The following is a 26847-nucleotide window of genomic DNA, read 5'->3' as shown; positions in this document are numbered from 1 at the left end:
CAGCAGCTTTGCAGGCTGAGTGGACAGCCATTCCACAGGATGTGATTCGTTATCTCATCGCTTCCATGGGCAGGAGATGCCAAGCAGTTATTGATGCTCACAGGGTGCATACTCGTTATTGACGTTGAGTGACGTTAAACTTCACCTAGTGAGCGTGAACTTCGCCTTTGCAGACTTTGGACGTTCAGCAGTGAATGTGCAAAGTTTCACACATGTCATACAGAACTACTCGGAATAAACTTGTTAACAATTTGTCTCATATTTTGCCTTTTGCGTTTCTTTTTCTGAAGAGTATGCATGTAACATCCATAACATTAATAGAAGAACATTAAGCATGATGCATGATTCATGCTGCTCACCACAAATTAAAAAAACAAAATCAGATGTGTAAGGGAACATTAGAAATCTGTTATTTCTCAACGTCATTTCCTATAAACAACATTTCCAATGTTCCTAAATTAACGACTTTCTCAAATACCATTTTCTATATTTATATAATATTTTTTTATAAAATCAATAAAACAGTTGAATACCATGATGATAAAAAACAATGTTTATATTTTATGTTTGATCTGTTTGACCACATAATTCCTTCTTTGTAGCTCATCCGGTAATAACTTGTAATGTCGAAAGGCTGATTTTTTAGAATTTAATAAATTATTTCGGAGGATGTCCGGTCTCTCAGAAGTGTCCATCTTTTGTTTCTTTAAAAAACTAAGTTAGAGAAAACGCGAATAACCCAGAATAAATATATATATATCTAGCAGGAGTATTTTTAAAAACATTTTATTACCTATGAGTCAAGAATAAAACATTCAAAACACACCTTCTGAATGAACATTATTAAATGTGAATAAATAAAAATAATTGTTTTCTGGCTATAATTGGATTGACACACGTGACTCTTTTCTCTATTTCTCTTTTTAGAGCCAATTATATCACTTTTAAGGGTTTTCTTTTTATGAGGTTTTCAACGTGTAATGAATAAATCCGTTCACTGCAAGGGATTCCGACTAGAGTCGGAAATGAGTGTTTCACAAGTGTTTTTTTCTTATACGAAAGCCGCATTGGGTTATCTGCTGTGTCTACTGATGAGAATCGAACCCTGATTTTGGCGTTATAAATCCGAAGAGTTAGGTTGTCCCAGCGAGAGACCGACAAGAATAAGAAACAAAAAGTTAAACGAATTAATTAAACCAACTATAAACATTTGTGCCTTTCTGCTAAATGCCTGAAGTCAGTGGGAACAAAATAAGGCTGATTCCTAGAAACCATAAAACCAGCATAAAATAGTCATTAAATGTCAATGTGAACTTACATATATGTTACCAATTTTCCCAGAAACTTTAGCTAGTTCATTTATAGGGTCATTGGTACAACGGTGTTCATTTAGGTCTTTGGTACAACAGTGTTCATTTAGAGGGTCATTGGTACAACGGTGTTTATTTGGAGGGTTATTGGTCCAACGGTGTTCATTTATAGGGTCATTGGTACAACGGTGTTTTCAGGAATGTTTTCAGAACTTCTTCACCAATATTATGTTTCTTTTTCGTTTGTTCCTAATAACGTTTTTATATTAAACTGAGCTCTTCAGAATATTTGTTCACAACAACCTTTATTATGAATTTTATAATTATTTACTGTTTATAAAAATGTTTTCGGTTAATTTTGGTTGAATTTCTGGTTATAAATAATAATTCCTCTCTCCCCTTTTATGCGAAGTCCTTGGTACTTCGACTTGTCCTTTGGTTATGTATGAAAATGAGGATTCTCACATTGAAAGCAAATAAAAATTATAAAATGTCTATACTGAAAGATATAAAACAAGAAAAAGTTAACATGATACTCGGACGTTCTACCTGATGAAGACAGGGAAGTCTGGTTAATTGTTGCTAACTTGTAGCTTATTAGCAATAATTATTTAGGATAGTTCTGGATAAATTATGGTTAAATAACCAGCTGTTAGCAACAATATGTTTGACTAGTTTATACAAATTATTGTTAAATCACCAGCTGTGAGCAACATTGTGTTTGGTTAGTTTTTATAAATTATGGTTAAATCACAAGCTGTTAGCAACAATATGTTTGGCTAGTTTAAAAAATTATTGTTAAATTACCAGCTGTTAGCAACAACATGTTTGTTTAGGTTATGTAAATTATTGTTAAATTACCAGCTATTAACAACAATATGTTTGGTTACTGTAGATAAATTATTGTTAAGTCACCAGCTGTGAGCAACAATATGTTTGATTAGTGCAAATAAATAATTGTTCAATTACCAGCTGTTAGTAACAATATGTTTGGTTAGTTTATATAAATTATTGTTAAATTACCATGTGCTAGCAACAATATTTTGGTTAGTTTATGTAAATTGTTGTGAAATTAACAGCTCTTAACAACAATATATTTGGTTAGGCGAGATAAATAATTCTTAAATTTTCAGCTGATAGCAACAATATGTTTGGTTAGTTTGTATAAATTATTGTAAAATTAACAGCTATTAACAACAATATGTTTGTTTAGTTTATATAAATTATTGTAAAATTAACAGCTATTAACAACAATATGTTTGTTTAGTTTATATAAATTATTGTTATATTACCACTATTAGCAACAATATGTTTGGTTAGTTTATATAAATTATTGTTAAATTACCAGCTATTAGCAACAATATGTTTGGTTAGTTTATATAAATTATTGTTAAATTACCATGTGCTAGCAACAATATTTTGGTTAGTTTATGTAAATTGTTGTGAAATTAACAGCGATTAACAACAATATATTTGGTTAGGCGAGATAAATAATTCTTAAATTTCCAGCTGATAGCAACAATGTGTTTGGTTAGTTTATATAAATTATTGTTAAATTACCAGCTATTAGCAACAATATGTTTGGTTAGTTTATATAAATTATTGTTAAATTTCCAGCTTATAGCAACAATGTGTTTAGTTAGTTTATATAAATTATTGTTAAATTACCAGCTATTAGCAACAATATGTTTGGTTAGTTTATATAAATTATTGTTAAATTAACAGCTATTAGCAACAATATGTTTGGTTAGTTTATATAAATTATTGTTAAATTACCAGCTATTAGCAACAATATGTTTGGTTAGTTTATATAAATTATTGTTAAATTAACAGCTATTAGCAACAATATGTTTGGTTAGTTTAAATAAATTATTGTTAAATTAACAGCTGTTAACAACAATATGTTTTGTTAGTATATGTAAATTATTTTTAAATTACCAGCCATTTGTGGTTGGGAAGGACTGAGCATGTATATTGTGATATCCCTAACAAAATAACGTAGATATTTCATTCAGCTATATATTTGAAATTTATTGATATCTGTTTGATACAAGACTCGGTGAGAAACAACGTATCATAGGCTGCGCTCAACTTTGAATGGTAGAGTGCTTTGAAACAAAACTTGGACATACATCAAAAGTTTTGTTATGCTAAAGCTAATACAAGGTTGTTGATCTGACTCGTCATTTGTCTGCAATAAGCAGCCACTGTCATCCTGAAACAGAAAATCGTTCTTATTCTTTTTTTCTTATTAACGATCCACCCCTTATTTCAGCAAATCTATACTTTTTGTTTCTTGTTGCGACAGAGTCAGTCTTGGTTTATTACAGTTATTTCTAATGTTTGGTTATTTCAGAAACCGATTACAATATATAAACTTCTGGTCTCCAGCTACGGCTTGTTTCTTTATTTGTCTGTTGTTAAGAACATAGGTACACAATGAGCTAATTATATTTTTCCCATTGCGGGTGTCATTGGCTTGGGGGGCTCGTTTATAGTTCTTTATTAATAAAAATGCTATGAAATAATTCAATCATATGTAATTTAGTAAGAAAGAAAAGCTAAAGGTAAGAATAATTTATTTTGAAAATAATTTAAATATAAATCTCAGCCGTATGTACGTCATAAAACGTTCGTATAGCTTTTAAATCAGAGGACAAGGAAATATGCGTTTTATTTCTTTAGAAACTCGTTAGTGTGATTAAAACACCACATACAAAACGTTTAACACTGGGATCTAATTTCACAACAACACACCTGAGTGTGGATTAAACGTCTGAGTTTCTTATGTATGTATACAATTTGTAAAACAGGTGTGATTTTCAAGCCGATCGTTTCTTCTCTCCACTTAGAGAAATGAGCTTTTCACGATTCATTATCATTTGAACAGTTTCTCAGTCAAATTACTTTACATATCGAAACAAAAACAATATTAATGTATGGATGATTAGGTGCTCTTTCCTGACCAAAAAAAAATGACACCGTATTTGAAATATTCTGTTATTATGAATACAGCTGTAACATTCCACAATAAATCGATATCATTGGTCCTCATTTCTACGATAACGTAGGCCATTTTGAAATAGTCATACAAGCATTCATACTATCATACAAATATATCCTTTCATAGTCTTTATTTTTTTTACGACTTTTAGAATCAAAACGAGAACGATTCCTTTAAGTTTTTACAACACATGTAATTATATTAATAATTATTTTCAAATGTCCAGTAAGTTATTCACAACTTTGATGGCATCTGTTGTGTCCTACGACATATTCTGAGAAACAAAAGTGGGAAGGTGCTTTGAGAGACTAGTCACTGTTCGGAAATTCGTTCAACAACCATGAGAGAGTTTCGGCAAATAGGCACTTAATTTATCTTCTAGTCTTTCCTGGGAAAACGGAAGCTTCCAGAAGGATTGTTCACAGCTAACCGATCACCGAATGTATCTGGTGAGAGCTGACGAAAAAACCAATATTAAACATGCCGAATACGTGAAACTGGCTGCTAGGTTTAACGGATAGTCACAGTCACCTAAGGACAGACAACAATAATAAAATATTTTAATTAATTTAACAGTGTTGAAATATTTCAAATCAACATCCCTGAACGTGCATCGTATATCATTAATATCAAAGTTAATCTATCGTCAGCAAACATAATTTATTGCATTTATTTGCAAAATAAGACAACGATCAAACAAAGTAAGTATCAGATAATAAATCGCGATTATTCTAATAAATACAATTTCCTGTATGAGGAATCAAACGCATAGAAAAGTGATTTGTAAGTTCATGGAAAATTAATAATATCCAAAGCGCTGGTCCTACTTATAAAACATCAGGTTTGTCTCTCGTGCGAAAGAAAACCTTAAACTATTGTGCGTACATGTTATATCAGACTCATTTGACTTTCACAATTTTTTTTATACATACGAAGTGAATTGTTTTGTTTTAAATTCCAATGTTTACTTTATGGATAAAGGGACAGTTAATTTATCATTTAGTATTTCCTGGTAAACGGAAGCAGCTGACCAATTATTTTAGGTGAGTTTATCCCTTTTAAGTTTCAACTGCATCTTTTATTGGACGTTTTTCGTCTCTTCCATGTAGATTTCATGAAAAATCTAACGAAACCCATTGTTGTTGTGTATTAGTGCAATAAATGTAAAATCTCCTGTCTTTAAATTATTACTATTGCCAATGTTGTGCATAAATAAATAAAATAATAAGGCTTAATAAACTACATCATACTGGTTAAAAATTAACGATTTAAAGGAAGGCTTTTAATCTATATGTATTTCTTCAATCAGTCTAATAGGAAAAACTAAAACTGGTTTCAGTTGTAGCGTAGTAAGGGTAACATTTCTCATCTACAGATAAATAAACAGTACACTTAGTTACATTAAATGTATCTTTTCCACCATCCTCGCTGTTACATCGAGTTGAGGTCCTAGTATCCACCGTTTGTATTTCAACCATCCATTTTTTGTTCTCTTTCAGTCGGAGAAATATTCTTGGTCTGACGAGACTTGAAGGTAAACAGAAAACTGCAGTCTTTAGAATAAATTTCGTTAATATTACAAACTGCTTACCTGCTGCTGTAATGTTAAAGGTTATGTTGCCTGTAACACCGGGCTGAACACTACGTGAGCACGTGCCGTGCAAACCTGACATCAGAGTTACTCGTGATCGGGCGGAGAACACCTAGAATGCATGTATTGAAGACAGAAATAGTAATTAGTTGAAAATATGTTTCACTTGGTTGACCAAGGAAGTGTCCATGTATACGTTTACCATAAAAATATTTAATGTAGCCATCATATTTGAGATCCAAAGTAAACTTGTATGTATTTACTTGAAGTGTGTTGGAAGCAGGTAACACATGTGAGCTTCCATCTAGATCTATATATGTTTACTTGAAGTGTGTTGGAAGTACTCGATCTCTGTGTACACTTCAAGTAACCACATTAGCCAGATTCTTGGTTTGATTTCATGGTACTAAAAAAAAAAATAATAATTTTAAAACTACTATCGCTAACCAGCCGTTCAAACAAAGAAACAGACAACTGACACAATCAACCAATGGAGCAGTAACTAAACACGTCAACAAAGAGTGAGTCAGTTAAGAAACAAATAAAAATTCAGATATACAATTATTTTTACAACAGAGAAATGCACTAAGAACCAACATCGACAAACTAAACTAAAAGCTTTGTTTATGTCGAAGAAAATAATCATAGTTTACCTTTCTCTTTTAAAATTATAAACACCTGTTTACACAACATCCTCATTTCAACTATTTTGTTTCGAAATCTAATTGAACCCAATACGTTAAAACATATAAAGTGACATAGAAAATAGGTGATTGGTTTACTTTTAAAAACACATTTCCTAATTATTCTTATTTTATCATTTAATGAGTGATGTGAGAAAAAATCAAAGATAAGCTATGTGAACATATGTTCTTCACCAGCTTTCACCAGATAATTAATTAACCGCTTTAATTAAGATAACTGCAATCAAACTAAAAACCTGGTTTCTCCACGACTGTCAGAACAACTTTAAAATTAAGAGGTATTGCAAGTGTTAGTGGATTAATTATTTTGCCCGCATGTTTTAGAGTGCATACGATTTTAAATTAGCAATAAACGATAGAAAACGTTTCTTACTTCCAACAAATATACGTACAAAAGATATAGTTTAAGTTGAGTTTCTAAGGATACAATTGTTAGGATTATGTCTTTAGTTTATGTCTTTTTTTTTATTAAAGCGTCAATAAAATAGTGCGTAAACAAAAATGAAATTTGTTTAATAGATTGGATCATATGACTTTAGAATAGCTTTTTTCACCACAAGTCTTTAGAATAGTTTTATTTTTCATTTCTGACCCTTCTCGCTGCCGTCCCATACAGAAACTCAGTAAATGTTGATCAGAATTTTTTTCGCTACATCTGTGTTTTCAGTGATAGGCTACGCAAAGGGCCATCTGCGGTCTGTGCACCTGAGGGAATCAAACTCGTGACTTTAGCTTGATCATACCGTTAACCTACTTGGTTTATTTGTTTTTTGTTTGAACTTACGCACAAAGCTGCACACAATGAGCTATCTGTGCTCTGCTCACCGCGGGTATCAAAACACGGTTTGTAGCGTTGTACTTCTGCAGACAAACCGTTGTGCCGCTGTGAGGTGCAAAGGGACATGGGGATTATGTAGTTAGAAAATCAAAAAAAAATTCTTATTTTCAAAAACAAAGTGCCAACATATAAATGGTTTAGTGTCCAGTCACAACAGTTGGTTTAGTGTCCAGTCACAACAGTTTGTAAGCCTGAATTTTAATATTACTCATCTCTACTCATTAAACCCTCATCCCACTAGTGGATAGAATTATACTGATGGTTATCATTAATCATCCAAGATCGCCTTACTGGTGAGACGAATTATACTGATGGTTCAAGGCTTCCCCACTAGTGGATTTAATTGTACTGATGCCATTATTAAACATCCAAAACTCCTCATTGGTCGGCTCGGCATGGCCAGGTGGTTAAGGCACTCGACTCCTAATTTGAGGGTCGCGGGTTCGAATCCCTGCCGCGCCAAACATGCTCGCCCTTTCAGCCGTGGGGGTTTTATAATGTGACGGTCAATCCCACTATTCGTTAGTAATACAGTAGCCAAAGAGTTGGCGGTGGGTGGTGATGACTAACTGCCTTCCCTCCAGTCTTACACTGCTATATTAGGGAAGGCATGCGAAGATAGCCTTCGTGCAACTTTGCGCGGAATCGAAAACAAACCAAAGCAATCATCATTGGTAAGTTTGAATCACATTGACGAACTAAGTACTTAATAAAGTTAGTTAACTGCTAAAACTGACCAATTACGAATAATTCTACCATTTTTTACAGAATAAAAGGTTTCTGCTATTCACAAAACATGTGTATTAATTTAGTTAAAATAATTCCATAAATACTCACTTGTAATTTATTACCCAGTTATTCAATAATTATTATTTTAAAAAGTTGTTGTTGTTTTGAATTAAGCACAAAGCTACACGATGGGCTATCTGTGCTCTGCCCACCACGGGTATCGAAACCCGGTTTTTGGCGTTGTAAGTCCGCAGACGTACCGCTGAGTTACTAGGAGACATTTGAAAAAGTAAAAACGTGCACTGTCACGACTAGGACGTTAGGATACTCGACTCAGCGAGTTACGAGTTATTATCTCTATCTCACCAAAGTTTGAGTCGTGGAGATGTTTTAATGTTATGGTCAATCCTACTGTTCGTTAATAAAAAAGTAGCCCAAGGGTTGGCGCTGGGTGGTGATTACTAGTCTTTCAACGCTAAGTTATGGACGGCTAGCGCAGGCAGGGGCGTAGATCCTGGGGGGGGATGGAGGATATACATCCCTCCCTTCATTTTAGGTGAGGGTATGGTGCATACAATCATCCTCCCTACAGTTTGATCTGTTGAATTGTTTTATTGCATCACAGACCTACAAATTGTGTGTTTGTCCTTGTGATTCTTGCTTGGCCATGCCGGGCCACTACGTTCTAACAACGACTTTTATGTTATGTTGCTCAGTAACACAGATATACCCTAACTTGTTGTTAGTCTAAACACTGAAAGTATAAAATAAAATTTTAAAATTGTATAATTTTTTTGCTTTCATCATCAAATTTTATGTATTCGATCGCACACTAGGTCTTTACTTTGAGCTTATTATATCAACATTCACTGCACTTATAAGGTTTCACAGCCACCTTTCTCACGGCCCACTTGCATCCTGTCACTACAATCGTAACGGGCGGACAGTGATCGAACTACTTGATTTATCTGGATAAATGCATTTCGGATTTTATCTTTCCTCCTATTTCGAAAGCCACCTAGCGGACTTATAATGCTAGAAACATGGCATCAATACCTGCAATGGGTAAATCATAGATAGTCCATTGTGCAGCTTTGCGCATAACTTACCAACAAACTATATTTTGAGAAATGAATGCAAACCAAGCATGACGTGATGTGACACAAAATATCTTTCATATACATTAATATTTGATTTATTCTTCTGATATTAATTCCATCCTTGTAGGTGCACATAAACAAACATTGATTTGATCAATTAGTGTTACTTTATCATAAATCAAACAATTACAGATATATTTGTTTATTTAAAAGTTGCATTTCTTAAACTGAATCGACATCCAGTGTTAATTTAACAATGTAAAACCTACTCAGTTTTTAATTTACCAAAAAAGAAACACTGTGTTAGCGAGATACTATAATGCACGATAGGGTAGGATGTTTGACGGTAATTTCAAATCTTTCTAACGTTAGTTTTCAAATGAATAATAAATATAACACAACTGATGTCATGTATTATGAAGAGTGTGTAAGAATGAACGTAGCTCTGATTACGCTAATGTTAGCCAGGAAATCAATAAACACATGTGGATATGGTGTATTATTTAGTTAACTGGTCAATCGATAAACACCTGTATTATGAAGTTAGCAGGTGAATCGATATACACCTGTAAATGCTATGTACAGGGTGTCTGAAAATGAGTATACCAAAAACAGACTTGAATAACTTTATTAACGTTTGAGAAAACAACAAATAATGAATATAAAGACAAGTAGTTGATATGTATGTTATAGTTTGAATAAATCCTGAACTCCTGCATGTTTTCCATCATTCTCTGTAATTAATTTTATTGTGCATTCAAATCTTAAGGAAACATTTTCCAACACAGCAGTATGGATGGATAAGATACTATCACGAATCTGATGTTTCAGTCCTTCAAGGTTTTTTGATTTATTATGTTAAACTTTTGTTTTCAAAACGCCCAAGAGGTGAAAATCTAAAGGATCTAAGTCAGATAAACGAGAGGGGGATTTGATAGTTCGCCCCACCCCACTACCAATCTACCGCTCTGGAAAGGCTGGTTTCAAAATACTTTAATAATGCTCCATCGATCCTGTTGGAACATAGCTCTTTGTAACAAGCTAAGAGTTTCTTGGATTTGTGGAATAAATATATATTGTAGCAAGTGTAGATGACTGTTTGTTTGTTTTTTTGCATTTCGCACAAAGCTGCTCGAGGGCTGTCTGTGCTAGCTGTCCCTAATTTAGCAGTGTAAGACTAGAAGGAAGGCAGCTAGTCATAACCACCCACCTTGAACTCTTGGGCTACTCTTTTACCAACGAATAGTGGGATTGACCGTCACATTATAACGCCCCCACGGCTGAAAGGGCGAGCATGTTTGGCGCGACGGGGATGCGAACCCGAGACCCTCAGATTACGGGTCGCACGCCTTAACACACTTGGCCATGGCGGGCCTTGTAGGTGATAAGTATTTCTAGTAACAGTTCGTCAAAGAAAGAAGAAAAACTTATTACAATAAAACTTACAACCTTACTTCTTGTCTTTAAATTCAGTTTTTGTTGTTATCTCAAATAACAATAAAGTTATTGAACTTTATTTTTGCTATATTCATTTTCGGACACACTGTATAATGAAATTAGCTGGAAAGTGAAAATACGTGGTTTGATGTGAATTTTGCGCAAAGCTACACAAGGGCTATCTACGCTAGCCGTCCTTAATTTAGCAGTTAATGACTAGAGGGAAGATAGCTAGCCATCACCACTCACCCCCAACTCTTGGACTACTCTTTTACTTACATAAAGCGGGACTGACCGTCACATTATAACGCTCCCTCGGAGCGAGTGCATTTTAGTCCAACGCCTTTACGCACCTGGCCATACCGGTCCTTGTAAACATAGCTCTAAGAATCCAATGTATTATGAAGTTTACTGGGGGATAAATTTAGACATGTTGTTACTTTTTGTACAGAAAAGTTTTTAATACATGGATTCAGTATTTCCAAATAACGTATATTTTATAATATTTGTTAATGATATGAGATTGATCAGCTACACCATAAAGCTGTTACAACTCACGTAATAATACACAAAAAGCAATCAATCACAATTCCAAACTTCAAACGACTTACAAAACAAACTTTTCGCCTGGATTCTTCAAGTCCTGTCACTATATACGTTCGGCCCTTCTCTTCCCACGTCCCATGGCACTGAAAACCTAGAAAACGAGAAAATAATTTTGTGAGAAACTGTACGAAGTTATTGAATGGAAATATACGTTTAATCTATTTTTCTTAAAGATATATTTGAGAAATTTGAAGATATGTTTAGTATCCATACACATTACATAAAAGAAGTGCATAAATTGGGCCGAAATTCGCGCAAAGTTACACGAGGGCTATCTGTGCTAGCCGTTCCTAATTTAGCAGGGTAAGACTAGACGTAAAACAGCTAGTAATCACCACCCATCGCCAACTCTTGGGCTACTCTTTAACCAACGAAAAGTGGGATTGACCGTCACATTATAACGCCCCACTGCTGAAAGGGCGAACATGTTTGGTGCGACTGGGATTCGAACCCGCGACCCTCAGATTACGAGTCGAACGCCTTAACCCACCTGGCCATGCTGGGCCCGTAGGTAAACAAAAATAATGGATAACCACTTTGGTCTCTACTAGAGACAGCTTAGTAGCCATCAAAATATCTTACTTGCCGAATGGAGAACCAACCCTCCAGTGATAAAATATTAAATCAAGATTAAATTAGATGAAAATGAAGGGTTATTTTTGTAAATAAAATATTTTTTTCTGTTGGCACTGTTCATTAATTACGACTTGAAATGTGTATACATTGGTAAAAAAGAAGGAAGAGAAGACGGAATGAAAATATCCGTTTCCGATATTGCTACTGGTCTACGGATAAAAATAAAAGTTCGAACAGTTACAGAATATGACAGTCATTTGTATGCGAGGTTTTCAACAAAAGCAAAAGATTCGAATCCGCGACCCTCAGATTACGAGTCGCACGCCTTAATCCACCAGGCCAGTTCAGTTTTGATTCGAAGTTTTGAAAGATGACCTATTTATTTCACTAGTAAAGAAGCAAAATGGTTTCTGTGACAACCCTTACATCTTATGTGACGGATTCGTTCAAACCTTGTAGCTTCTTGTGCAACACTATTATTAACACGTTTTACTTGGTTACAGGTCATTCCGGAAATTAACAGAGATCAACCAATAGAATTAATAATAAACAGAAGGTGGAAATATTTCTATGTTACCACCGACACACCCATTGGGTGATTGATCATGAAATAATATTTTAAAATATAATAATCCGAAAATACCCGAGAAACTTTAAGGATACATATAATTATTTTAAAATTAAAAAAACAACAACATTGAGCTCCACTGTTAGAAACCGTTATCAAGAAGATATTAATTCCAGAAAATGTTTAAAATATAAAAAGAAACCTCATTTTTATTGTTATAAGCCCCTAGACTTACTGTTGACCCACAAAAATAGGGTATATGAACAAATAAAATATAGATAACATCTTGAAGGAAAACAGCATCATAAGGACGCGTGAACATTAAACATTTATATATTAATTTCATGATAATGACATACAGGAAACAAATTGTTAGAAACTACGAGAAGTATTGTGAACAGTTTAGAGAAGAAATAAAAGACAACTTGGCCATAAATAATAATAACATTTTAAACTCGGAAAGTAAAACATTTAATAACTGTGGTGAATGTACCACCATCTAGAGGTTTGACCCCAACATCACATACAGAAGTCATACTAAATTTCAAAACAGTAAAAAAATATTATGTTAACTCCAGTGTTTTACCTATCGACAACATAGAGCATATTTATTTGTTTCATTCGATTTTATGCTAGGAATTACTTATGAAATTATCAGCCTATTTAACAGATTAAACACCTGTATTTATACCTTTGTATACAGTCAACACCTTACTATCTAACCCGAAAAATCCCTATGAAAGAAACTAAAATTTAGGTATATGTAACGTCCCGTGTAAGGGTATAAAAGAAATATAGGACAACAGTCACTTTCCTTAGAAATATAGCACAAAGAACACCAAGGTCACATTCGTAGAAGTGAATACTTTGGGATGAAGCATTTTTTCCTACACGAACCCAAAACTAAAGAAGAAACTGTTTAGAAACTACGGAAATTATCCCAGCTAACGATTTCTCACTTAACCATGATAATGGCCCTAACAAAATCAGCCGTATTTGGCAAGGTCTATTCACCGTTCATACACTCAACCAGACTTGACCTCTACCTATATCCTGCCATCTTTTGATACAATTTCTGACACATTTAACCAGTGTGTCTTTTGTTTTTATAATCAGAGATGTGCAGTCACGTGACCGATATAGAAACTAGTGTTGTCTTCCCTCACTTTGGACGTAAAAAGTGACGACTTCCCCAATTTAACGTTGCGTTTAGCACTTTAACAAAGGGTCTGGATGAACGTCTAATCATTCATACAAGGTAGAATGTTATTAGTTTGGAGTAGGTATGACGGACATGGGTTCTACTCATGTTCACTTCATTAGCTATGGACAAAGGAGACACAGCTATGGACATTCCTGACATGGAACATTCAGACTCATGTTCACTTCATTAGCTATGGACAAAGGAGACACAGCTATGGACATTCCTGACATGGAACATTCAGACTCATGTTCACTTCATTAGCTATGGACAAAGGAGACACAACTATGGACATTCCTGACATTATCCCTCACCTAGTTTTCAGTTCCTCACATTATACAAGAATAAAAACATACAATATTTAGATGCCTATAAATACTTAGTACAGACAGGCTGCACAGTATTAGACTGTACAAAATGTAGGACTCGTCAAACTACGTAATACACTCGCACTTACTACAGTAATACACTCGAACTTACTACAGTAACCGTTATATTAGACATAGATAAGCTTTAATTAAATACATTTATTTACTTACTTGTATTTAATGTGTGCTGACGATTGGTATCGTTCTACATTAAAAGGGGTTAACAGCTGTATTTAATGTGTCCTCACGATTGGTATTATTTTAAATTAAAAGGGGTTCATATCTGTATTTAATGTGTCCTCACGATTGGTATTATTTTAAATTAAAAGGGGTTCATATCTGTATTTAATGTGTGCTCACGATTGGTATTATTTTAAATTAAAAGGGGTTCATAGCTGTATTTAATGTGTGCTAACGATTGGTATTATTTTAAATTAAAAGGGGTTCATAGCTGTATTTAATGTGTGCTGACGATTAGTATCGTTCTAAATTTAAAGAGGCACGACTTATTTCTGGGGCTGTTTGCTAACGTTGCTTATGTTTATTAGATCTATTTAGCCTAGAATCTAAATCTAATTGTTTAATGACATAACACATTAATTCTTACGTTAACTTACATATATTTTCCATTTTGTAAAGGTTTCAATGCATGAATCTATCCAAATATTCATAGTTTTCATGAAACAAGCAAAGCATTAGCTACTAAATATATTTGTAGTTCAGGACATGATATAATTCATTAATGTTTATATCGATATATATGTAATTAATGACGGCTTAATATGTTAAACTGACTCAACAGTGACAAGTTATATGGAAACAATTATACTTTCATATTTCTAAAGTACTGGCGCGAGTTTACAAATAAATGGTTGAAACATTAGGACTAAAAACTCTTGGATTACCAGAAGTTCACAGAATCAAAAACTATATTTATACATCGATGCTATGTTTTGAATACTAGCCTTAGTTTATATTTTGACACAAAACTGTAGAAACTTCCATGTAATGTGCTGCGTTTACAACCCAATAAATGTAAAAACCTGAATAGAAATATTTTACTTTTTCACCCAAAATTCTAAAAAAACAGAATGGAAATATGTTACTTTTTCACCCAAAATTCTAAAATAAACTGAATGGAAATATGTTACTTTTTCACCCAAAATTCTAAAATAAACTGAATGGAAATATGTTACTTTTTCACCCAAAATTCTAAAATAAAAACAGTATGGAAATATATTACTTTTCACCCAAAATTCTGAAAAACTGAATGGAGATGTGCTTACGTTTTAAATCTCGATAAGACGCACAGGTTGTCAAAACTTCTAAGGTGTAGTCGCTTCGACAACCAACAATATCTGTGGTGTATTTCGTACATTTATCTGGTAGATGGCCTGTCTCTATACGAAGCCCATTTGTTTCTGCCAGTGCTGGACAGTGGTCAGTATCAGGAGTAGAAGCTGCTTAAAATAAAACAACGTGGTTAGAATGAATGTCACTGTAAATTATCTATTCCTGAACTAAAAATAGCGAAATGAAGAATGACTTCACTGTGGCTTTAATATGATCATTTGGATTTCACCTTTTATTGGTTTGTTGATATTTTAATTATAAAGATATTTCATCACCTGAACAATTAGTAAAACTAAAATATTCATGTATTGATAAGAATATTCATTTCAGTGCAAATCGTTCAACATTATGTTTCTACGGAGGTTCATTATTCTAAATTAATTAAATGAGTTTTGCTGTTTCACCAAGTCCTTACAGTCCAGGTCACCACGTCTAGTCATATTATACCTGAGAATTGTGTACCTTGACAAAAGCCCTGCAACCCTATTTTTATTGCAAAAGGATTCATCATGAGATTGTTATTTTAAAGCACACCACTTCTTCTTAAAGTTTTCTCTACTGAAAGAGAACAAGAGTTTCCCAGCACCTGTCACAAGGGCTGGAATGCACAGAAATCCAACTCCTATTGGCCTCGTTTCCAGACGGAAGTTCTGCTCAATCATGTTGCGATCGTTAACACTGGTCTTTATGTTCGTATTAAAATACCCCGGACTTGATTAGCCGAAGCTGAGATATAACTTTTTGCAGGTATATTTCTGGGAGGTCCAAATACACCAGACTGATTTATATTGCATTGCTTTACAAGATCCATAAGTATAAGCCTCGTAAATTTTAAATCTCCATCAAAACCATCTTCTTATGACCTGAATGTACAAACTTCTGTTTTTACGTGATGACGAGAAAACCCACTTGCAGAGAAATTTATATATTTAAAAACGGCTTGTATGGGTATAGAACGCACTAGCAGAGGAGCGAACAACGTTTCGACCTTCTTCAGTCGTCGTCAGAAGACGGTCGAAACGTTGTTCGCTCGTCTATTAGTGCGTTCTTTACCCAATACCAGCCGTTTTTAAATATATAAACGAACTTCGGTTTTTGTCGGAAGGATTGTGGCATATTCTTTCCAAAAGTAATTAATTTTCGGTGGCCCTGTATGAACTACGTAACACCAAACAAAGTCAAAAAGTAGTTATGACACATTCTGTTCTTACGCCATATTAAACTGGATGTGGTTGTCACGTGACTGGTTAATATGTTTATTTAAAACAGTTTTAATATAAAATATTCAGAATTATATTAGTGGTGTTCGCCCTCAACTAGTGGAACTGGAAACAGTGCTAGGAATCTTGTATGAAAGTTTAATTGAAAGTAGCTAATGAAATGAAAATGTGTTTTATTTTACCAATGCTATACGATGTTAAACTTACATAATGACGTCGGGTCAAGAGATGTCGGTTCAACCGACATCGGGATCTTCTCCGATTGCCTAATTTGGATGAAAATTGAATAGGTTTATTGATGATATCCTGTAATAAGGCTTTTGTTGGATAGTTTTTCCTGGATAGTTAACAAACTATAGTGTCAGGTTACTGCCATCAGTTACAAACTTTGGTGAAGTATTCGATTTAACCACATGCGCATTGTTAGTAGTAACGTTTAATAATGAATCGTATATCTTTTGAAACTATGTCAGTAGTAACTTCGAGTAAATGTCTTAAGAAGTCCACAGTAATCATAAATATAATGTAATAACTTCACGTATCTGCAAACTTTTTTTCAGTATCATTGATTGCTTATGTTTTAGAAATCTCACTATAGTAACTCTTATAACAAATGCAGACACGTTTCAAGCAATATGTTTTTAATACTATATTTAAATAAAAACTTGAACTCGATAATTCTGTCAAAGTTATCAACAGTACTTTTATGATAGTACATGTAGTATCTCATTAACAACTCCGTTCTTGGCATATATATATATATTCAATACATATAAATATAGTTAGTTTTGTGTTAAAACACCTGACCAAATAACTTTGTAATGCTTTACATTGCTCAGAGTAACTTTGTACTCGGCTGGTTTGTTTCTTTGTTTGTTCTCAGGAGATAGTCCACAAAAATGCACATGAGGTATCTACCCATAACTGCACCTAATTTTGATTCTGGACCTCGACGTTAAGCACTATTGCTTAATTTGAAGCAATAATAAATTGCTCAACTTACCAATGAGCCACTGGTTGGTTGGTTGGAAGGTACATACTTTTGAACTAATAAACTGGATGAAAACTAGAAATTATTCGAAATCTCTTGTCAATCTTATGAGTTCTCTTATCTAACAAGTACTTAGTAACCGCTTTACGGCATGGGGATACGAACCACGAATCCTCAGATTCATAAGATTGGCACTATAGCAACAAATTTATAATCGACTTCTTTACTCTTTGATACCAGTTTCATGTTATCTAAAATGTTTTGTCTTATATCTAGTACCGAACTAACATAATACTTTCTTTAGGACCGTCTCCAATATTAGTTACATGAGTTAAATGGTCTCTCCAATTAGTGTCGGAACTTACTCACTAAGGTGATGTACTCCTGGGTTCCAGGAACATGAATTGGTGGTTGACAAGCGTCTTCAACTCTCCTTGCAAATTTTCCTAGTTGAGAATACAAGATATTTTAATGGACAAATTCCCCATCAGAGTACTGTTAAAACCCTTCTGATATAAAAACTTTATCTTGAGTTTTGCACTACTGGTGAGTAATTCATACTTTTAAAATTCCTTTTTCAAACTGAGCAGAAAGATATAATCTGTTGTTCATAGTTTAAAATTCAACCAAAAGAGTGAATCTGCTGTTTATAGTTTAAAATTCAACCGAAAGAGTGAATCTGCTGTTTATAGTTTAAAATTCAACAGAAAGAGTGAATCTGCTGTTTATAATTTAAGTCTCAGCAGAAAGAGTGAATCTGCTGTTTATAATTTAAGTCTCAACAGAAAGAGTGAATCTGCTGTTTATAATTTAAGTCTCAGCAGAAAGAGTGAATCTGCTGTTTATAATTTATGACTCAGCAGAAAGAGTGAATCTGTTGTTTATAATTTAAGTCTCAGCAGAAAGAGTGAATCTGTTGTTTATAATTTAAGTCTCAGCAGAAAGAGTGAATCTGCTGTTTATAATTTATGACTCAGCAGAAAGAGTGAATCTGTTGTTTATAATTTAAGTCTCAGCAGAAAGAGTGAATCTGTTGTTTATAATTTAAAACTCAATAGAAACAGTGAATCTGCTGTTTATAATTTAAGACTCAACAGAAAGAGTGAATCTGCTGTTGATAGTTTAAAATTCAACAGAAAGAGTGAATCTGCTGTTTATAATTTAAGACTCAGCAGAAAGAGTGAATCTGTTGTTTATAATTTACGACTCAACAGAAAGAGTGAATCTGCTGTTTATAATTTAAGACTCAGCAGAAAGAGTGAATCTGTTGTTTATAGTTTAAAACTCAACAGAAACAGTGAATCTGCTGTTTATAATTTAAGACTCAGCAGAAAAAGTGAATCTGCTGTTTATAGTTTAAAACTAAGCAGAAAGAGTGAATCCGTTGTTTATAGTTTAAAATTCAGCAGAAAGAGTGAATCTGTTGTTTGTAGTTTAAAACTCATCAGAAAGAGTGAATCTGTTGTTTATAGTTTAAAACTCATCAGAAAGAGTGAATCTGCTGTTGATAGTTTAAAACTCAACAGAAAGAATGAATCTGTTGTTTATACTTTAAAACTTAGAAGAAAGAGTGAATCTGATTTTAATAGTTGGTTGGTTTGGTGTTTTATGACACAAAGCAGTTTGGAAAACTTAACAGAAAGAGTGAATCTGATTTTAATAGTTGGTTGGTTTGGTGTTTTATGACACAAAGCAGTTTGGAAAACTTAACAGAATGGGTGAATCTGATTTTATTAGTTGGTTGGTTCGGTGTTTTATGACACAAAGCAGTTTGGAAAACTTAACAGAAAGAGCGAATCTGATTTTAATAGTTGGTTGGTTTCGTGTTTTATGACACAAAGCAGTTTGGAAAACTTAACAGAAAGAGCGAATCTGATTTTAATAGTTGGTTGGTTTCGTGTTTTATGACACAAAGCAGTTTGGAAAATTTAACAGAAAGAGCGAATCTTATTTTAATAGTTGGTTGGTTTCGTGTTTTATGACACAAAGCAGTTTGGAAAATTTAATAGAAAGAGTGAATCTGTTTTTTAAACATATACACAGAAAGCACATTTTTCATTACCAAATAAAAAATCAATTATGTGTAACATTAGGTCTTACCAATTTGAAGTTCTGTGATGTGCTTATCCCGGAGGTGAAAAATTATACACACGAACCCGTTTTCGCTGAAAACAGAGAATCAAGTTAAAGAAGAAATGTTGCTGGTTCTGTTTGTTTATATTGGGTTCGAATTTTTAAACACATTTATATAAGATACTTAACTAATGTTAGTCATATTCAGTTTATGTTTAATAATGTAAAGTAAGTCTAATACGATTGTTTGAGTTTTGCGAAGATACTCCAGGGCTATCTGCGCTAACCATCCATGACTTTTAAGCGATAGTCTAAAGGAAAGATAGCCGACGACAACAACTACAGACAGCTCCTGGGCTAATCATTACTAATGAGCAGTGGGATTGATTGTCACACTGTAACGCTCTCACGGTTGAAGTATGGGCATGTTCGACGACGAGATTCAAACTCGGAACCTACAGATTACAGATAAAGTGCCCTGATCACCAAGCCTAACGAAGATTGCGAGATATAACGATACGATACAAAATAATTTTATTTAAATTAACGTGCATCCGTAACAAAATATTGAGGGTCGGGGGTTTGAATCCCCGTCGCACCAAACATGCTTGCCCTTTTAGCCGTGGGGGCATTATATTATGACGGTCAATCCCACTATTCATTGGCAAAAGAGTAGCCCATGAGTTAACAGTGGGTGGTGACGACTAGCTGCCTTCTCTCTAGTCTTATACTGCTAAATTAGGAATTGCTAGCGCAGATAGCCCTCGCGTAGCTTTGCGCCACATTCAAACCACAGTAAACTTGTCTTTCAAGGTATGAAAATACTATATTTATCATTAAGTTCTACATGAAAGTAAAACAGTGTGGACCTGTGCTTGAATATAGAATTTCTAGCTAGCAAACGAATAACTTATGTTAAGCTGTACCAGACAGTGTTATTGTCTTTGTATTGTTAATATTTTTAATTGTGTAGTACTCCTTTTGGGAAACAATAACATCTTTGATAAATATCATATGATATTGTTAAAAATATTTCTATAATAATCAGTTATCAATATCTTTCAATAAATTTGTCAATAGTTTGGTAGTGTTCACATTATACAGTGCTTTTATTCAATGAGAACTTATATTTTATAATAGTATCAGTAAGTTTTGTGGGTTGGTCTTTTGAAAATACATTTACTGATATATATGTAACTGTAACAGTGCTGTTTATTGCTTGTTGTATGTCCATCTAACTACTTCTCAGGGTATGGACGGATTTTTCATTAAAAATTGGTATGGAGGTTGATGCCAGGTTACATGTCAATTTCTAATTTGACATTCCGCGTTTTATGGTTCTTATGGACATTTTGTGTGTTGTTGTTTTTTTTTGCAATTAGATATAAGGGAAGCGACTTTTGATGTCATAAAGTAACATATCGTTAGTCATTGATTTACACGACTTTCGTCGAAAGGAAAGATACCCCAACTAGTTAAGTAATAACTTTCATTATTGATGTGGCATTGTTTACTTTCTTCAGAGGAGTCATTCACTGCCATCATGTGGCTCTTTTTATAAATTAAAAAATAGTAGTAACATATCTCTAAAGACACATGTATTCACATTATTACAAAACATTATATTAATATTAGTTCATGAGAAACAGCATGAACAAAAGACCTAATTTTGAACAGAACTGATTCAATTGGCCCTTAAGAATAACTTCGAAACTGTGACTCTTGAAAGCTAAATACGTTTTTTTTTTCTCTTAGTAGTAATAAGGAAGTAAGTTATTCTAGATTGCAAGAATAGAAATAAACAAATAAAACACAGAAAGACCTGAAACATAGGCTACTAATGTGTCAGACACTCAGCTAAGGTTCTGAATATCCAAATGTTATTAAGGTTGTTGCTATGGTTTGAAGAAAATGCTAAGAGAACAGTTTCTAAGAGCACAGGAATGACAGATACAGTTAGGACGTCATCTAATAGACTCAAATGCTATTTCTAAAATAGTGAGAAAGCGTGGTCAATCAATTTGCGTGGAAATATAACTTACATAACAAAAATATCGTTACTGTGGGACCCTCTAAACATATCGCACTAATCAGGCATTTGGTTTTGTTAGAACTGAATTGTACTTATCTCTATAAAACTATTACGTTCGAAATGTCTATTTTTTCCCTCCTTTCATCAGTTATATTTCTGTAGTTAACTCGACATATTGCATAGTATATGTTATACTATTACTGATTGAATGATAAATCTAAGAAAGTAACATGTATATATGTATATATAGTATTATAACCATAAATGTTAATGTGTTTTTGTATGGCTTAAAAAGTTATGGTTATAAGTATAATTAATCAGAGGTTGGGATTTGCTGTTTTTCACGCAGTCCTTGTCATGATTTTGTTTATTCATTTTACTTCGTTTGAATCTAATTATTTAATTTCATTAATATAATATTTATTTTTGGGAGACACACGTAAGTTAAACTAAATTTGTACACCGTTTTCATAATACACCCTAAACCTTCACAATTAAAAGGCAAAAAATATTTTTTTGTATTAAATAATTATAACATATAAATACGTGTTATGTTTACCATGTGGTTTCCCTTGTGTTATATCTTGCATTGTTAACAGTTTCATGAGTAATGTAAGTATATTTCAATCTTAAATCTTTTAAACAACAGTTTTGCTATAAGAAAATTACCGCTGAAAACGTTAGCACAGCTTTAACTGTAACATGTGTCGTATACAAATGCCAATCTTCTGTATGGACGGTTTGATAAATTATTTCGTCTGAAAAGACTAGACATGAAGGAAAAAAGAGACACATTATACTAATTCCACGTTTTCACAACAGTTTACCTCTTAGAGAGAAGTTCAAACTGATAGATACTGTTTCTCTGTGCTATATGTCTTATTTAGTGTCACTTCTATTAACAGTTGGTTATACTAATTAGCATATCGGATGTCACTACGTTTTATCTTGATTTATCGTTTATTATTATAATTTTGTTATAGAAACTGTTTTGCACTGTTAGTTTAATATATGTGTTTAGGACTAACCTAATTCTCTTAAGATAGCTAAACAACTGGAGATATTAGTGAGTTTAAACGGTGGCAATGTCTACTGAGTGTTTATTAGCAAAACCCTCGACATTAAGATGGAAACTATCGTTAACAGCGAGGGTATATAACTGATGAAATAATGAATTCTAAAGTTTGTATCTAGGGAAATAAGAAAGGTGTATTTAATTGTTTATCGTTAGTTTCGCTTTCAGAAACCTACCTTCAAAATTTACTGAAACGTTACGTGGCAGTTGACATGAAAATATTATATCAGAAAACCTAAGTTAAAGGATGGAAGATCCCTGAAGGCTCTATGAATCCAAAGCAACTACAAACCATATTTTCAGATCATGTGTTTACAATGCTAACATTCTTCAAGATTTTAGGGTTAATATTTGTAAGATTGGTTTGTCTTTCCAAGTTGGTCATTATCATTTATATTAGGTTTAACGAATTTCACAGAATTGTATACCTGATAGAACTCTTGAAATTCTTCCATTAACAACTGGGGTAATAGATTTAATAACAGAATAAATATAGAATTCAATAGAAAGGACCAATAGTCACTTTACCATAGTATCATCTGTGTTGTATTTACTGATATAATAAACGCAAGATCAGAATATCACATGCATGTTAGATGAGTTTATCAGAAATTACAACGCAACGTCCAAAATGTGACGAAAACATACAAAGGACTTCATAAAGTAACACGTGAGATGAGTGTTCATCAGAAAGCTAAGCACAGCATCACAAAAACAGGCATGCAGGGCTATTTGTTTAGCTTTCTATCCATTCCTTCACAGTCTGTTAGGTTGTCCAGCAATAAATGTCGTTTTTGAACTATGAAGTTTTAAAAAGTATATATCAGTGTTGTAAAACACGCTTTAATCAAAGTAAGCAAAATTTGATTAAACACACTTTTATCAACGTGTAACGATTATGTTTATGTTCCTGCTGTAGAAATCAGAGTTTGTATCATCAATAAACTCCCTGAAAGCTTCTTCTGCAGCTGCCTGGGTTTGAAAGCGTTTATTGCTCAAAATATTGTCAAAATGCTTAGACAAATGAAAATCTGTAGAGCAAAGGTCTGGGAAATAAGTTGGATGAGGCAGAAACTCGACTTTCAATTCGTTCATTTTTGGAGCATCATCGTTGACAGGTCTCGTAACGTCCATTTTGTTGATCTTCAGTCAGCTCATGTGAAGCCCACTTATCCAACTTTTTCGTCTTTCCAATCGCACTCAGGTGGTTGGCAAAGGTTGATTTGCTTGTGCCTAGCTTTTCTACAAGCTCACGTTTTGTTGTTTCTCTTAAGTTGTGTTTCAACTGCTTCCCTTAATGTGTTTTCATCTAAGGATGGCTTCCTTCCAAGACCTTTGTTGGTCTTCAAGACTTTCATCTCCATGCTGAAACCTTTGGAACCACCGCTGAACCGTACGTTCAGTAACAGATCCATGGCCGAATGCTCAGTTGATGTTTTGTGTAGTTTCGATAGCTTTTTGTCCACGTTTGAAGTCGTATAAAAATCAGACAAAAGTCCTTCTTGCCCATACTACCTTGGGAATTGCGAAACTTAACTCTGAGTAGAGTTGAAACAGCAGACAATTAAGACACCTTGTAAGCGACAAACGTTAGATTAAACCAACCAACCAACAATAAGTTACTCAATATTCAGTTTCTAAATGTCATCCTGAGAATTCTGACATCTATTTCTGGACAACCTAATAACTACTGTGTACGTCTGTTAGCTTCAGTTACTCACCCACCGTTTACACACATACTTATTCATTAGTGTCAGACATTCAGACTTAACCTATTTGTCAGCTTACCACCCTGACGTGCTGTAGGCAACGACAACCGTGGTGTTCACTGAATTAACAACTTCTTTAGCACAAGATACCGTCGTATCCGAATTATCCGTGTTAAGATGATTTATTCGAAAACTGTTGTTCTGGTCGCTGAACACGTAGGACACGCTGTCGTCCAGAGTATGCCAGTGACCAGGGACCGTGACCCACTCGGGAAAATCACAACCAGTGCCAGGACTTTTACCTAAACAGACAAAGAAAGAAAGGTTTTAAACGGATACACCATTTAGAAAAATATATTTGCTCTTTATTTTATTAAAAGCGTATCACACCTTTCTACAAACCATATAGACTGCATGTTAGAGAAGAATAATTATATATATAGTAAGTGATGGATGGTTCGACAAAGTTAGTTTGAATTATATTTAGTCAAACAAAACACATTTTTAGAATAAATATTACAGTTTTTCATTATTATTTTCTTTTAACTTTAATTAGGCTCCTAATACTCTTTATAATAAAAAGAACAATGAAGATGTATCATCCTGCCCAATGTCACCAGAGTGACCATGTCATATATTTCTTAAACCTAAAGTTTTACATAAAGTGTCATAATACACACAGCAAGAAGGAACAAAAGATTTTCGTTTAACGGATAAATGACATATATATAGTAAGAAGGATCACAGGCTGAACAATTTGTGTAAAGTTTAAACTAAGGCTCAATAACACTAAGTAACAAATATTTTACCTTTTCTTGTTCCTGGACAGAATGTTATTTTCAAATTGCTCAGCCTTAAAGTAAATGGAAAAGACCTAGGTTTCTCTTCAAACTTTGCTTTTGTGACCTACGTAATGAAATTTTCAAATTTACCCATTTTCCAGAACATTTCAAGCAGATTCAGTGCTGAGTAGTTGATAGAGAATCTTCTCGAACTTACAAGAACTTTCTAGAATGTTGTAGAACTTACGAGAATTTTCAAGAACCTTTTAGAATTTTCTAGAACTTTCCATAGTAATATATATATAGAGGCTCATCACTCTCCACTTCAGTTTAGTTCTAGCTGCCTAAGTGAACACATAGACCTATCTGATTTTATTAGAGATGGCATCAAGAAGCTGCAAGCATTCTCCAGACGCATTCTGCTATGTGTGTGGCCAATTTATCAAGACAAGAGAGAAAAAGTACTCTGTGACAGCTTCTGTTAAAATGTGTGAAGCCCACAAGGCATACTTCGGTATGTCTGTCAGGGATCAAGACAAACCCTGGGCACCTCATTTTACCTGCGAGCACCGCAAAAAAACTCTAGAAGGTAAGACGGACAACTTTTGCTTACATTATATTATAATTATATCATACAAATTTTATATCTTTTTACATGTATATATCTTTCGGTGCACCTCAAAGATGAATACAACAGCGTCAAGCCCTTGCTAGAACCCTTGAAGTATGATTAGTATGACTGATAGGTTATCAGAGACTTCAAAATGGTGACATTCCTGATGGGTCTCCAAGGAGGCTTTACCAAGTTTCCCTATTATCTTTACCTTTGGGACAGCAGGGACACCGCAGCGCACTACAACAGGAAGCACTGACCACAACGAACCGAGTTCTCTGTAGGAAGGCACAATGTCAAGTGTGAGCCACTCAAGAAGGTGTTGTTCCCACCACTGCACATCAAATTGGATCTTATGAAACAATTTGTCATAGTTCTTGATCAGGAGTCTGCAGCCTTCAAGTACCTTCGAAACTTCTTCCCTAAACTGTCTGAAGCAAAGGTCAAAGCTGGTGTCTTCATTGTACCACAAATAAAGATGATCCTGGAGTGCACAGAATTCCCCAAGAAGCTCAGTAGGAAGAAAAAAAAGCTTAGGGCAGCTTTGTCACAGTAGTTCGGGGCTTCTTGGGCAATCACAAGGCCGAAAATTATGTGGAACTGGTTGAGACTCTAGTGAAGAACTACGGCAAAATGGGCTGCAGGATGTCCCTGATAGTCCATATCATTGCCGCTCATCTTGATAAATTCAAGGAGAACATGGGAGCACAGTCAGTGGAGCAAAGCGAGCCATTCCACCAAGATATACTGGACGTTAAACGCCGCTATCAAGGAGCGTATAACGAAAACGTCATTGCAGGTTATATTTAGGGGCTGATACTCGAAATTGATTTACATCACAGTCGCAAATCTCGAAAAACCACTTACTTTATATAACATTTTTGTATAACTTTAGTTTAAATACATGTAAATCTTGATTCATATGTTGTTTTATTCACACCTTAAGTAAATGAAAATGTGCAAATTT

The 26847-nt window shown here is 33.9% G+C and overlaps 1 protein-coding gene across 3 annotated transcripts in view; it reads right to left on the bottom strand.

Annotated features, from left to right (window-relative positions):
* Window positions 1-4427: 4427 nt before the first annotated feature.
* The window catches only part of LOC143245212 (uncharacterized), a 136759-nt gene continuing 114339 nt past the window's right edge, over window positions 4428-26847 (bottom strand). For 2 of the 3 annotated variants that reach the window (XM_076491304.1, XM_076491303.1), the window contains 7 exons: window positions 24565-24787; window positions 19697-19761; window positions 17962-18042; window positions 15319-15495; window positions 11325-11410; window positions 5906-6017; window positions 4428-4845 (listed from right to left, as the gene is read on the bottom strand). In XM_076491304.1, the coding sequence (XP_076347419.1) occupies window positions 4748-4845; window positions 5906-6017; window positions 11325-11410; window positions 15319-15495; window positions 17962-18042; window positions 19697-19761; window positions 24565-24787 (842 nt within the window). In that variant the 3' untranslated portion in view covers window positions 4428-4747. The remainder of the gene's footprint in view (window positions 4846-5905; window positions 6018-11324; window positions 11411-15318; window positions 15496-17961; window positions 18043-19696; window positions 19762-24564; window positions 24788-26847) is intronic. The other variant, XM_076491305.1, reaches the window with a different exon arrangement.

The sequence above is a fragment of the Tachypleus tridentatus genome, chromosome 2, assembly GCF_004210375.1.
Source record: "Tachypleus tridentatus isolate NWPU-2018 chromosome 2, ASM421037v1, whole genome shotgun sequence".
In the NCBI taxonomy this organism is placed as follows: Eukaryota; Metazoa; Arthropoda; class Merostomata; order Xiphosura; family Limulidae; genus Tachypleus; species Tachypleus tridentatus.
The sequence above is the reverse complement of the archived record's forward strand: the minus strand, read 5'-3'. Positions and strand labels throughout refer to the sequence as shown.